A 15,308-nucleotide genomic window follows, 5' to 3' on the forward strand; every position below is an offset into this window, starting at 1 on the left:
ATAATGTTATCAAATGAAAATTTGAAATTTAAGGAACCAAATGAGGCTTACTGTAAGGACCATTATTAAAATTAGGGTATAATCTGTATGCCAGAAAAATCTAAGATTCATTATCCTCTCAACTTTTGGATTTAAAGTTGTATATCAGGACCCTCTAATTTCACAAGGTCAAGCAGACAAAAATCTAGAATTTTTAGGTGGCATATAAGCAGATATTCTCCTCTGTACTACTGAACCTACCTTACTCAGCTGCCCATCTGGAAAGCAGCTTCCCTCAGAGTTCTGCATTACGTACTAGTTTATATTCTACTTTTAATGGCTATGTCAGAGAATAGCACTTATTATTGGTAGTCAGTACTGAGAAGCAAAAAGTCTGATTAGTCTGTACCTGTTAACTGAACATGCTAACTAAAAAAGAGTCGACCAGTGTTCCTTTTACCACAAACGGATCCCATATGACCATTCACAAAAAATGGTAATGATACCCAAAAACGTTTCACACAGTTATATAGGTCAGTTACCCCAGCTATTTCCACCCTCCCTTATTTAAATAATTAGGACAGACCTCAAATACTCGCTGGTGTAGCTAGTAATTATTCTTCAGCAGACTCCTGTCCAAGCATCCTAACTATGAAGTACTATTCTCCAGTATCCTACAAAATTGCCAGAAGCTGGGTCAAGAAACAAGGACTTATAATTAGTAATGTAAAAATATTACCAATACATACTAAAGCTGAAAGACCTAACATTAAAAGTTATTCACTAATCAGAGTGCTTTGAACAGTATCGCCTCAGTTCTTGACAGTGGCATAAGACATGGCACCTCAGCATTGCCACTTTGTGGAGAAAGGCTTGTTATGGTGGTAGGAAAGGAATAATAACACTAATGAACTTTTAAGACTTGTTAATTGCTTTACAAATAATCAAGTTTTGCCATAATGTGCTCCAGAAAACCATAGTACCATTAGATGTTCTATGTAAAAAGAAATTAATTAGGTACTGAATGAATACAAAAGCATAGGAAAATCCTACAGTGAAGAAGTCTGGTAACAGCTTTTAAATGTTTTTATTTAAATAAATTTAAAGAAACTACTTAAATATTTTTCCATGTAATGCCAATTAAGATTCTATGAAATCACTTTGGAAATTACATCACTGCTAATTATAGACAGCCCTGCTGGGTGGTTAACACTGCTAAGACCCAACATTTTATTTAACAGTTTCCCTTGCATATCCAAAGATCGTTACTAGAAGCAAATAACACAATTTTAATGATACTTGGAGAGTTCTAAAAGAAAAGTTACAATATTTGTATGGTTGAAACTATGTGCCTATTGAGTGTGGGATGTGGGAGATAGGAATATATTCTTATGTCCAAATAAGTGTTACACATCTTGACAAATATAAATGCATACTGAAGTAGGCATCTTGTATTAAGCTTTTCTTAAAGCAAAAGGACAGCAATTTGCTTCCAGGTTACCCCGGTATCTTGGATTCTATTTAAAAAACTAAACAAAGATATCCTATACCTCAACCTACCATAAAAAAAGTAATTCATATTTGCAAAAGGAATTAAGTTTATGGATCTCATGCACTGTCTATTCTTGTTTGGTTCCTATAAGCAATAAATGGATGGAGAAGTTTTGGTGCAGACTAGAAGTTTTTTACTTGTTACCACGGTATTTAATGTAATCAAAGCGAAAGTATGTTAACACAAGTTAAGGTACCTTATCTTCTTTCAGCCATTTCTCCAAAAGCTGTTTCCGCCCTTGCTGAAGCACAGGCCTACACAGTTCTAAAGATTCATATTTGTTTAGCTGGCCCTGGTCCAAAAGGATTCCAAAGTATTGGAGGAGAGGAGAAGTTTGACCTGGCTGGGCTGGGACACTCTGGAACCGACGGATGGTGTCTGGGGTACGAAGGATTCCCTTTAAGAAAGAAAAATTGTTGAAGATTCCTTTCAAAGGTGATCCAACATCACATCAATAATTCCATGGGTTTCTTAGGTCAATCTTGAAAGAAAGATTACATTTACTAATACCAAATTTCAAATCTTCAATATACTGAACAGTAAAGATTCAGTCAATGTCTGTCATATCCCTGGCTCAATGTTAAGAAATTATTCAGAATCAGAATTACACCAACCTAATTACAACGCCACTGTGTAAGAAAATAAACATATCATAAAGTAGAGATAGCTATTTTTCCAGGTTCACATTAAGTGCAAATTTCATGATACTTGTTAGGATATAAGGTGTGAAGTCAGTCCAACATAACACAAGGGTGATGAGAATAAATTCACCTCAATTTCAGACAATGCCTCCTACCATAAACTGAAAAGGATCTGTTTAATCTTCACCTTTTGGAAATAAAATCAGTAGGATGAGGTGAAACAGTATTACAACTAAGTAACTAAACATTATTCCATCTATATAAATCATAGCATGCTAAACCTACATATCCTTCTAAAAAAGCTAACCAAATCTAGAGCACAGAAAAGTAATTAACCAAATCTAGAGGCACTGCCAAAGTAATTCTAGTCATATTCTACTACAGAAAACTATAAACTAAAAAAGATTAGTTTCTCTGTAGAGAGCTTGTTCCACTTCTGACAGTATCAGAAATAGAGCAAATTAAAATTAATCCAATCATGGCAACTTCATTTTCATAGCTATTTACCTTTGGTGCATTAGCAGCCACCTTTGCTGCCTCTGAATAATTTCCCTGGGCAAAAAGAGCATTAAATTTCCGGGCAAAAAGTTCTTCAGCACCAGCTAAGTTGTTACGTACAGCCATTCTCAGAGCCAAATCAGGATTTTGTAGAACATTAGTAATATAAGGAATTATGTTTTCTTCTTCCACACATACTGATAGAACCTGCAATTTAAAGATTAATGAATAGCTACAAATATTCATTTGAATATCAGTGATACCAAGTCTGTTTAGAGCCTATTACTACTGAGTCACAAAGGTAATAAAATTGTGATAGCTGTTCTCTATTGTCAGGAAAAAAAGATAAGAGAAAAAAGAAGAGTCCAGCAAAGAGAAGACTAATGGGTGGCAAGCCATTTGGGGGTCCCTAAAATATGGCTATTCTCTAATATATAAACTCCCTACACTTCACTGTCCAAACTCTAATTGCTTTGCTACCATCCATCCACTCTAAACATGGTAAAAATCAAAGATTAAGGCTCACATTTAATTGAGCTCTGGAGGACAATTTCATTCGGTTTACAGATTTTGGGGAAACAAAATCTTGACAACCTATAGAAAATGACTCTGAAGAAGCTATGGTATCTAAATGGGTTCTAGGGCTTGCCTTGAAGAAGTTTAAGGTACATATATTTCTTTTAACTCTAAGATATTTTTTTTCCACAAGGATTTTTCAGTAATTTTCTTTAATTACATTTACATTCCTAGAGGCCAGATTATATACCCAATAAGGGGTAGGGCCACTGAATCCTCATGCTGCTAATATAATGCAAGGCATAAAGCAGGTGATTAAATGTAGCATTGGCAAAGAGCACCTTCTAATTGCTTCTATTTGGAGAACAGTTATCCACCTTTAGTCTTCTTTAAGTCACTGCCACAGAATGCTGTCCTATGTGCCTAAAAGCTGAACTAATGTCACTTGCTACAGTGAAAGGGAATGCTTCCCTACTTATGCGTCCATTTCTCTCTCCAACACCAGAGATGGTTATACACCCCAGCTTACAAACTATTTATATTACCCGTACTTCTCATGCTATTACAATTTTTTGTTTGTTTCTCAGTCACTATTCCACATAAGGAAAGAGACTTAACTTTAATTGTGTGTAGTTAGCACTGGGCAGTGTCTAGCACAACGAAATGCTTAATATTTGTTAAATAAATAAACATGGGAAATTCCTGTCCCAAGATCAGAAAGAACTTGAGAACTCAATAACCAAATAGGTAATTGTCTATCCTGCCTGTCCTATGTAGTCCTTTTGAAGAAAATGAAAAAATCTTAACCTCCAAAATTCTTTCATTTCCACAGGTCAGATTCCCATCCCCAAGCCTTGCATTGTATCCTGTATACGCAATGTGTCACTTTACTTCATATTAAGACATACCTTTTAAAGGAAGCAAGCAATTACTTTCTTTATAGTTATTTATATTCCTGACCCAACCTTTAATTGTTGATTTGCCTAGGAAAATGAACAAATCCAGTTCCAACTACACTTTCTGAACTTCCTAATGATTGCTACCTTTATCTTTCCCAAACATCAAATCCAGTTTCATCATTAACCAGCTTTCAGACCACCCTAGCAAATTTCTAGCAACCAGTACTTAATATTTACAGGGGACAGAGAAGATTCCTATATCTTCTAAAGTACTCAGTTCTGCCAAGTCCAAAATTTAAGTTAGGTATTAGCAGTAGTATCTTGATTGTGATTTTTTTAACCAAAAAAAGTCACACACTCATTCTTTCAGTCATATGTCCAGCTGTAGTTGGCTTTGATCAAAAGAGCAAAGAAAAGCCCTGAGACCTAAGGTAACTGTAAACACTTATCTCCTTACTCAAAGCAGCCAGCATAGAAAATGTGTAGGGTAAGGGAAGAAGAACAATCAGTGTTCTAATGAATCAGTTATGAATATCAAATATATATGGTGAAATTATTTAAGACACTTCAGCTTAAGTGTTACCTCAAAAACGTAAGCACAGTAACAGAATAAAAAGGTCTCTGGCTTAACTTCATGATAATAAAATTATCACTAACGTAGTTCACAAAAAGTTCAATTCATTATTGATTTTTCCAAGAGGCACATGCAACTGAATAAATGAAAACTACTGAACTTTTTTTTGATATTGTTAATGTACAATTACTTGAACATCACAGTTACTAGACTCCCCCTATTATCAAGTCCCCCCACATACCCCATTACAGTCACTGTCCATCAGTGTAGTAAGATGCTATAGAATCATTACTTGTCTTCTCTATATATACTGCCTTTCCTGTGTCCCCCACCTCCACTACATTATGTGTGCTAATTGTAATGCCCTGGAAAACTACTGAATTTTTAAAGTCACTTTTGTGCCAGACACTGACTGGTGTAGAGACAGAACAAAGAAAAGCTCCTTTCCTAATGAAGAACAGGGGCTGAAGCAGTTAAACAAGCAATTGTAATCCATTGTGATAAGTGCTATGAGGCGGGCCACCTCAATTCTAGCAGCATAAAGCAGAAGCACCTAAACCAGGTGTAGAGTTGAGGTTAGGTGGACAGGTAAGGAGAGGCTCCCTTTCCCTAGAGTACTTGCCTCTTCATATACATACCATTTTCCAGAAATTAATAGAGCAAAGAAGAAAAATCCCTATCTACTTCCTTTGCTTACTATCAGGAAAAAATACTAATCTGGAGGAAAACTAGTAAAAGGCAACACCAGTAACAGTATTGTTTTTTGAAATTTTAATGATTTTTCAGAAAATAAGATATTCCTGGTAAAATATTTTTAATTACATTAAATACTAAGAAAACACAGGAAAAGCATCACTTGTTAGGTGAGATGAGGTTTGTCAAATGTGACAAACCCAGAACAGGTTAGTATTTTCTCTGCCTAATTGGATTAACTTTCCAGGTATGCTACAATAGCTACTGTAAGATACCACCTACCAACATTAAATATTTACTAATAAAGAGTTAGGAAAAGAGATGTAGGAAGAATTCTTTTCCTTGTAGTTGATAATCTGTCTTAGAGATCATAAGAAGAAAACCCCTATGTTCAAGGGTATAAAAAGAATACAAACATGACCTTAATAGTTTCTTTGCATGGAGAGTCATTCCTTTTGACAATAAAGACACATAAACACAACTCTGGGTGACTATACAGCAAATGATTTCTCTGGGACAGGATCAGAGAGATTCTGTATAGCATGTTTCTGTATTTTGGGGCATATATCATTTTCTGACATCCAAACTATTTACTTTTGGGAAAAAAAAAGTTAATGGTAATAAGTGTTATCTTATTTCTTAACTTTCAAGGTTTCCTTACTTGTCCCTTTCTGTTTACTCCAATTATTCCAGCGGTGGCTTCATGAGGTGCAGTAACAAAGATTGTTTCTCCACTGATTCTGTTCATGTAGATGCAGGTACCAGTCTCAAGATCATAGAGGTGGATATAACCATACTTAGTAATCAAGAATACTACATCATGCTTTTCACTGATCTGTATAAAGAAAATCAACACTTTAGTAAAATAATAAATCCACAAACAGAAAATTTAGTCCAATTGCATGTTAGAGATGGTGAAATTCTAGAACTTTGACAAGAGGCTTATATAGAAAATTAAAAGCTAATGTTTATGGTTTCCTCATTCTTACATCACATTTAAATGCGGGATTATCCCAAGCTTTACATAAAACACAAATATATGAATAAAATGTGTAAGCTAAAAAACATAATTTTGAACTCAGGGTAACCCTGTTTATACATTACATGAAAGTTTGAGTATTATTTTATAAAGTTTCACTAATGAATTTTTTTTTAAATAAAGGGTATTCTATGCACAAATTATATTGACTGTGAGTAGCAGTTTGGGGTTAATTTTTTTTAAGAGGAGGGATTTTAAAAGTCCATTTGTTTTGCTTAAAATACCTGCATTGCAACAGGGAAGTCATTTTGTGCTTCTGGAGGAAAGAAAACATCTACTGCCTTCTTTGGAAAGGGCTGGTTCCCCGTAGGTGGTGTGCCAACTTCAATGATATGTAACTATTCAAAAGAAAATAAAACATATAAATCTAGATCTTTTACATTTGATCATACAGCTTTATTTATAGTCCCAAACTGGGATCAACCAAAATGTCCTACAACAGGTGAACATTAAACTATAGTACAACCATACCACAGGATACTCAGTAATAAAAAGAACTCATATGGACATTATGCTGAGTGGGGGAAAAAAAACTAATCTCAAAAGGTCACATACTATGATTCCATTTATATAGTATTCTTGAAATGACAAAATTATAGAAATGGAGAGTAAATTAGTGGTTGTCAGGGATTAAAGACAATGGGGAAGACAGAGCGGGTATAACTATAAAGGGGTAACACGGGGGAATCTCTGTGGTGATGAACTAATGGTGCATATCTTGAAACTACTTGTGATAAAATGACAGACATGTCAATTATAAACTTAGTATTTCCAAATAGAAACCCAACTTAAGTTGTTAAATTCTTCTCTGACAGCACATCTACCCAAACACAGATGGAAAGTACACACCTAAGCTGAATTGTCTCTCTAATCACATACACCTCATAAACTGCATGAGAACATTTTGGTTTAATTATCCGCTCCTAAACACCAGCCAGGCAAGACAAAGTAAATAATGTCAATGAAAGAGTAGTATTTATATTTTGCTTAATTACGTCAGGAATGGACTCGGACAAAAAAATAATTCAGTTTTCAGGATATATATACCTGATCAAACTTAGAGGGTTCCCACAATTATTTAGGATGACTAGCCATACTGAAAAAATTATGGGTTCCTTCAAAAGCCATGGCAGACTACAAAAGATTTAGCCTACTGTACCAAGTAGGTCCAACAAACTGTAACAGTTCTTCAGATACTACAAAAACGTTATTTTTTTGAAAGATCCTATTGGAAAAAAACTGTCTCAGCCTTATGTCTTAACAATAACCTCTAGTTTCTAAAACCTATGTGTGTTTTTGTTTAAAGTCTATCAATTCAGATCTAAATATCAGCATTTTCTGTCCTTGTCATGTTGAGAGGTTGGAGGATCATTCCTTGGTTCAGTGAAATTTTAGCAGCATTGTAACTCTCTGTGCATATGCTCCCTCCCTGTTGAAAGGCTATAAGACCATCATAGTTTAAGCAATTTCTATCTTAATTTTTTTCACTACTTACCATGGAAAAATATTAAGACTTCAGAGATTTTACTCTGGCAGTGAGAAGAGCAGTCACACTGAGTTTCCAGGGACACCAGTGCTAACTGTGGCATCCAGCAGTGCAGTCAGAACAGCAGCGGAGTCCTCAGAGCCGGGGCAGGGCTTTTGGCTGGAGCCTGGCTGCTGTACATTCTCCCTTATTCTTCCTCATTTTCCACACTTGGTTCTAAACCTTCCTACCTACTGTAAACTATTCATTATCCTTTCACTAAATTTTTAATGTTCTGATCAACCAGACCTTGTTTCTGTTGTCTGCAACGATGAACCCTAACGTACAAGATCCTTCACTTTGTCCAGGTGATTCCAATGTACAGCTGGGGTTGAGAAGCTCTGACTTGAGGGAGTGTTACTCAAATTGTGGTTCACATTCTATCTAGTCACTTATGGTATTTAAAATTCAGATTATGAGCTCCATTTATTGAACCAGATGCTTTAGATGTAAGACACACAAATGCAGACTTCGGCAACCTTAGTGATTCTTATGCACAATAAAGTTGAAAAATATAAAATTAAGGCATTTGGTAAAAGCAATCAAAATAGTCTTATTCTAAACAGCTGATACAAAAAAGTTGTTAAAGAACATTACTCACTTTTAGACAACTATCACAAGAGAACATTGTTTTAGACAAGAATCACTAGAAGCAGAATTAAAACAAACTAAGTCACCACAAATCTGAATGTTAAAAACAAATCAACAAGAAAAGGAAAAGACTATTTTGAAATGAGGTGACTGATTTATAGGAAACAGTCAAAACAAATTCTCATTAAAATAATTTCCAAAGCCAAAACTCACCTTCCCTCCAGCTTGACCCCGTACTGCAAAACAAAATAATGTTGATTCTTCTGCATTTCCTTCCATTTTAAACTGTGCGAAGCTAGCTGCATGTCCTTCAATGGGCTGAGACACTTTCCTATCTACAGAATATAACTGCATAGCTCCCACCACACGATTTTGCTACAAAGGATCAAAGAGAATAAAGTTTGGGGACCCAGTGAACCAAATAACCCCAAATTAGTTAACTAGTAGAATTATTAGAATGCCTTCTCATCTTCAGCAGGATTTATAATTGTTATTTAGTTTTCAATGGAGAAGTGATACCTCTTAATTTAAAATTTAGCTCCAAACATTAGTAAATGTTAACATGAATGTTTAAAATGCACCTCATATACAACCATCTCTTTATTATCTTAAAAAAAAAGATAATAGAAATACTCATTCTATAGTAAATATTCACAACAAATTCCAAATCATTCATACAGGAACTCAATATCCACTTGACCTGCAAATAAGATCTAAAAACCCTTGGTAAGAGTACTCTGAAACTGTATGTCGGTATAAAGGCATTAGGCCAGCAATCTTTATTTCTTAAAAAAAGAAAAAAAGGTTTTCCAAAATAAGTCAGATTCAACAGGTCTGAGCATGTAAGATCTAATTTCAAAAAAACTGCATGCTGGGTACATTAGCTCTCTAGACCTTTTCTTTATTAAAAACTAGAAATACATTACCTGTGCAGATATGCCAGTCAGAAGTAACCACTTTTGCTTCGCATCTGTACGATAATTGATAATCTGGCACCCTGCAAGGCTAGAATGGCGATCAAACATTTTCACTGGCTGAGATTCTCCTTCCATACTCCAATGATATACTGCATTATCCGTAACAAGAGCAACTGTATTCAAAGAGATCCATTTCCAGAAGGTGACATCATCAGTCATGGTATGGGCTTTCATTTTACTTTTCATTTCAATGTTGAATATCTGAAGAGTTTTCCCAGCTAAAAACACAATTAAGAATTATGAATCACTAAGAAAGCAAAGTTCAGGAAAAATTAATATTTATCCTAGATAGCTAGACTAGCTCTGTAAGATCTGTAACTTCTAAATAAAATGGTTCTATCATGGGACTAATAACCAACTACAGAAGTCACAGTGATACAGCAATCACTGAAGAGAGAGCTGAGACTGAGCAAATAACTTACAGCTACATCTGAAGCAAAAGCCATATTACCTCTAATAAAGACATTTGAAACATATAGAATGATGTCCACAGAACTCTAAATCCCAAATTTAAAAGAGTCTAAAGAACAGCTCATGTAACAATGATGGGAAACATTTATACTTGTAATTAAGAATGCTTACACATGAACTAAGTTACCTACAGGTAGGAAGAACAAAGCAAATCTGATACAAACATGGGGAAAATGTCTACTTTTAATAGACAGTCATCCCCCATCCACCTAATTTTGTGGAAACTGCATTCTGGAAGAGGATTCACTCCGCCTTGTATCTCTAACACATAAGAGAAAGCGCATGCTATATTTAATTGGTTTAAAATACAAAAGGAAAGGTACAGGTGTTGGGGAGAAGGAGAAGGGGACCAAGGAGGACAGTTTCAGGTACAGTTAATCTACTAGAGGTAAGAACAAAGTTCAAGCTTCATCCAGTCAAGACAGCAAACATTTAATAAAAGAAGGGTAAGGTTTGCCTTGAGTGTTCAGAGTTCAGCAAAGGCTTGTACTTATAATGTGAAATCCATCACAGTCTGAAAAGTGACTTGATTTAAATTAAAAGAGGTCAAAACCCAACACTACCACTAGATTATCCAATCCAGATCCATTTTTGGAAACTACAGAAAACTCCATTCCTGAGCCACAGAGAATATGGCTCCTGAAGAACAAAAATTGTAAGATGATATGTGGGAGGACTGGGGGTGATGGGACAGGACACAAAACATACAGCTTTGTACTATGACCCTTCTTACCACATATGTAAAAACTTCTTCCATAAAACAAAGAATATTATTCCCATTCCACACAATATTTAAACCACAACCAGACTTGAACAATTGTGAGAGTTACAGTCCTGTTTATAAAAAGAAGCCAAGGGGTTTAAAACTGGCTTCAGAGGGAAGCAGTATTTGGGAATAACTTCCTTTCCTTTGCTGCCTTCCCCAACCCCTAGTTAATTAGACTTTTATTCTTTTAACATATAAAGGGTTGGCATGTATGTAGGTAGGGTGGTTTGGGGAGGTGGACAAGGGATGACATATAGGCACAAATCTATAATGTTATTATTGTACAATGCCCTGAAAAGCTTTCTCAATTTATTCTTTTTATAGAACAGGACAATAACTAATACAATCTAATTTAAGATAACTCACCATCTGCACACATAAGAAAGCATTAAGAAATGTGATAAGATAACAATAACATTAAAAATAGAAAAGAATTTTGAAAAAATAAAACGATGGCCTTTAATAGGTGTGAAAGTTGCTACACAGCTGAATTTAAATTATTTATAAAGAGGCTGAAGAGAGCTTAATACCTTAAAGTGTAACATTTATTGTTTAATAGAAAGCTTACTGCCACACACCATATGGTCCTAGGTGAAAGCTGGAACATCCTTCCTTGAGATGAGGTCAACTCCTACATTAGATATGTAATGGTGACTTATTTCTTTGACTATGCATGCCCTCCCCCCACCCCTTCATTTACTCTCAACCAGTATTATTACTAAGTACAAAATTTATATCATGTAATGAGAAGTCAATTTAAAAACTTCAGAACCTCTAACAACTCACCCACAAAATTTATCAATAAATTTCTAGGAATCTGAACACTTCCTCCTATTATATCAAGAAAAACAACAACGAAAAAATAGGCAATGAAATGCCTTTTCTAGAATGAACCAGACTGCAACCTAGCCCTCTTAAAAACTTGTTTTAAAGAGTCATTTACATTCTAAGTTCAAAGGGAAAAAATTAATATAGGCTCCCAGATAGTGAGGTCCTTTAAACTCTGTTTAGATTGATAGAGTTTATTCAGACTGACTTTTTAATTGTCACAATAGGGAACAGTACAACCAGCATCCTTGAGTCCAAAACTTTAATACCCACCTACATGTACACACACTTTTAACAATCAGTGTAAATTCAAGCCATTTTTAGAACTTGATTATCTAAATGAAATAAAAATCTTAAGTATTAAAAAAGCACGACAAGTCTATTGTAACAAAATTCTGCAGTGTTCATGTGCTAATATTAATAAAGTATATTTTATTCCAGAATATGAATTCCAAATTCCTTGTCTTCTGGTATGGAGTTATGTTTTTAGCAGTCTTATCACACTGTAAGTATAAATTTAACTTCATTTCATCTAAAATTTAAAATTCTTCCAAGTTGATCTATGCTGAGTAGAAAGACATTTCACAGAAGCATGCCATGAAGTCATGAAAGTAGTTAAAATCAAATCCACTAATAGCTTTAACTTTGCAGATCCATACAACCAATTTAATCGATACCAAAAAGGTAGATCCTAATTACTGTATTTAAATAAATTTTATATAGAAAGAGTTTTAAGAAAAAAAAACACCATAATCTTTTTATTACCTTTCAGTGCTATTACTTTGCTAGCTGGATTCATGATGGCGCTGTCTGCTGAAATTGGTCTTCGAATTGGATTACTTGGGTCATTCATGTCAATAATTACCACTTGGGCCTGCTCTCCTACTTTCTCTCTAATGCAGATGAATTTGTCCGACTCCATAGTCAGGGTACTAAAGCCAATATTTGCTGGGTTTATACCCAGATTCTGGAGCTAGGGGAAAAAACAAAGAACATTAATAAGCCATGTTACAAAATGAATTACAAAGACCTGATATTCATGTATTGTCACCATTACAAATCTTCATTCAACCATTAATGCTTCAAGGTCAACAGTGCACCTCCATTACATTGATTCAAGCGGACCTTCTGTTCTTCCAACAATTGTTTTGTTATAACCTTGTAGTTATAACTATAGATGTATAATCCTGTGGTTGTAAATAAGAGGCAGAACAAACAGATATAAAGATAAAGTACAGGTGAGAGCTAGAATTTTTGTTTCATGGGATGAGGTCATCAATGTTTCTTGTTTTAAGATCTTTAAACTATTGGATCTGTCCTCCCTTATCTCCTTTAACATTTAGTAGTTCTTCACATGCATTGAGGCTTCAGGAATCTAAAAATTAAGTTGTAGCATAAAAAGACAGATTTACAATTTCAGAGTTCTTTAGAGCTAAAGGAACTTGGACTCGCAAGAGCAGATAGGCAAGTAAACAAAGTTACAGTACTTTGCAAAAAGTGCCAAAACAAAGGTTTTAAGAGACTTTGTCAAAGAAGACCCACAGCTAAGGGAATGGGTTCGAGGGAGGTAGACTAGGGAAGGCTCAACAGATGGATGAACAAAGCTAAGGCCCATTGATGTGAAAGTGTGGTCTGCTATGGGAATATGAGCTATGAAAGGCTTGCAGAGTAGAGAGTAAGGTTATAGAGACAAGCAAAGGTCAGACTGACATGCTAAAGGTAGACCAGATAGAATCTTAAATTTATTCTATAGGCAAAGGCAGATACTTAATAATAAGGAAAATAATGGAATCAGATTTCCTTGGTGCACTGAAAAGATAGCGAAGTATTTGCTAAACAAAGAGAGGATCTAAGGATAGGGGGTCTTTGAAAACCAGTTAAGTATTTAAGAACAAAAAGCACTTGTTAGGAGAACTAAAACAGAGTGAGTCACATTAATACCCTGGGCTACTTAATTTAGTATTAACAGTTTAAGTCCCAATGAAAGGGGATCTTTTAGTATCTTTCCACTAATTCGAGAAAATATTCTAGGAAAGCCTAGAACTAAAAATGTAAAAGCAACAAGTTGCCTTATGAACTACTCTGTAAATTAAGAATTCCAAGTTTCTAAGTCACTAGTAAGCAATTCACCTAAGGCAATTTTGAGGCTTGATTAGCCTTGGCCAGACTCGTTTTTTTTTCCTTCCTTCAATGTATAATAAATTTACACACACAAAAATACAAACAAAAATGAAAACCACAGAAAAAAAAATCAAGTCTTCCTCCTGCCCTTGCAGCCCCCTCAGATATTCAATGTCCCTCCCCAGGAACCACCACCGTCACTATTCTCTTTATGGACTGGTTGAGTCAAGTTAATTGTACTTTATCTAAGTTCTTTTGTCAACCTCTTCTGTTTGACAAATAGATAGTGCTTAACTACAACTAGGCCAGGAATATGAACAAGATACAACATAAGATCAAGAGACTACATTTTACTTTCACTTTCCTCTTTATACCTCATTGACTGCAGGCACAACTAGTTATAAAGTGTAGTTACAGTAATCTAGTCACTGAATACCAGGGCAAGGAGTCAAGCAACTGTCTTAACTATTAATACAAACATAGAAATAAAGTAGAATGTTAACTAGCAGTTACAACCTCAAGTATACACAAGGCAAATACACAAGCTATGAGATATAATGAATTTGGCTACAATAAAACTTATTTTAATTTGTTCCTGTAAATTTTACAGTACTTTTAGTTCTAGAATTAATGGAGGAAGATTAATGCAGGAAGGTCCCCAGTAACATAGAATAGGGCTGTGGGAGTCTTCAGGGAGGCCTTATACAAACCAAGTTGTCTAGTTTCAGGGGTGGTGTATACATTTATTTTTCTGATTAGATGGTCCTCATATTTTCATAAATTTAATCCATAGTTACGTTCCCAATAGTTGGAAAAAATATTCCAGTAGCTCCTACAGCTATATATATAAAAGCAACAAATTATCTTCTGAACTACTCTTAAAGAATTCTAGTAGTATTTCCAAGTCACTACTATGCATTCACCTAAGGCAATTTTGAGTTTCAATTGTCACAGCTTAAAAGTTCTACAGTGTTTGAAAAAGAGTAAAAATAAATAGTGTTAGTCAAATAAATAAGTCAAACTAACTGACCCCACAAGTGATTCTAATAGATTCCTTTTTACCACTTTAACTTCAAAGGCAGGTACAAGACTAGAAGAAAAGACACTATTAGAAAAGACGGCGAAGAGGAAGAAAAAAGCAAAGTCAAGAAACCTGTTTCTTATATCTGGCTAGAATCCCCAGATAAATGCAGTAAGAAAAGCATGCAGTTAGCACTGACCGTCTGCAGCTCAAGGCTGTTTTTTCTACGCTGAGTAGAAAGACATTTCACAGAAACATGCCAAGTAAAAGTCATGAAAGTAGTTGAAATCAAATTTACTAAAATAGCTTTAACTTTGCAGATCCATGCAATTTAATCAATACTAAAAAAGGTAGATCCTAATCATTGTATTTGAATACATTCCAACTTCAAAGTTGGAGTAACTTGCAGAAAAAGCAAATATTTGGTTAAAAATGGGTGGAGTTCCTGCTTTCTTGGCAATCTATGTAATCCTTACATTCTTTTTCCATTAAATACAATCTCTGAAAAAAGCTATGCGTATATATCTTTGATCTCTATCAAGAATGTACTATTCAAAATACACCATGTGAAATATATACCTTTATTTAAAAAACACAAAATTAAACAAAAGGAAAGT

General features: G+C 34.8%; 1 protein-coding gene across 2 annotated transcripts in view; it reads right to left on the reverse strand.

The window, feature by feature from the left end:
* CLTC (clathrin heavy chain) overlaps positions 1-15,308 on the reverse strand; it is a 61,311-nt gene that overhangs the window by 27,704 nt on the left and 18,299 nt on the right. For both annotated transcript variants that reach the window (XM_036879935.2, XM_036879936.2), the window contains exons 2-8: positions 12,315-12,522; positions 9,434-9,702; positions 8,721-8,882; positions 6,616-6,729; positions 6,014-6,187; positions 2,680-2,877; positions 1,728-1,928 (exon numbers count right to left, since the gene is read on the reverse strand). In XM_036879935.2, coding sequence (XP_036735830.1) covers positions 1,728-1,928; positions 2,680-2,877; positions 6,014-6,187; positions 6,616-6,729; positions 8,721-8,882; positions 9,434-9,702; positions 12,315-12,522 — 1,326 coding nt within the window. The remainder of the gene's footprint in view (positions 1-1,727; positions 1,929-2,679; positions 2,878-6,013; positions 6,188-6,615; positions 6,730-8,720; positions 8,883-9,433; positions 9,703-12,314; positions 12,523-15,308) is intronic.

This window comes from Manis pentadactyla, chromosome 4 (assembly GCF_030020395.1).
Source record: "Manis pentadactyla isolate mManPen7 chromosome 4, mManPen7.hap1, whole genome shotgun sequence".
In the NCBI taxonomy this organism is placed as follows: Eukaryota; Metazoa; Chordata; class Mammalia; order Pholidota; family Manidae; genus Manis; species Manis pentadactyla.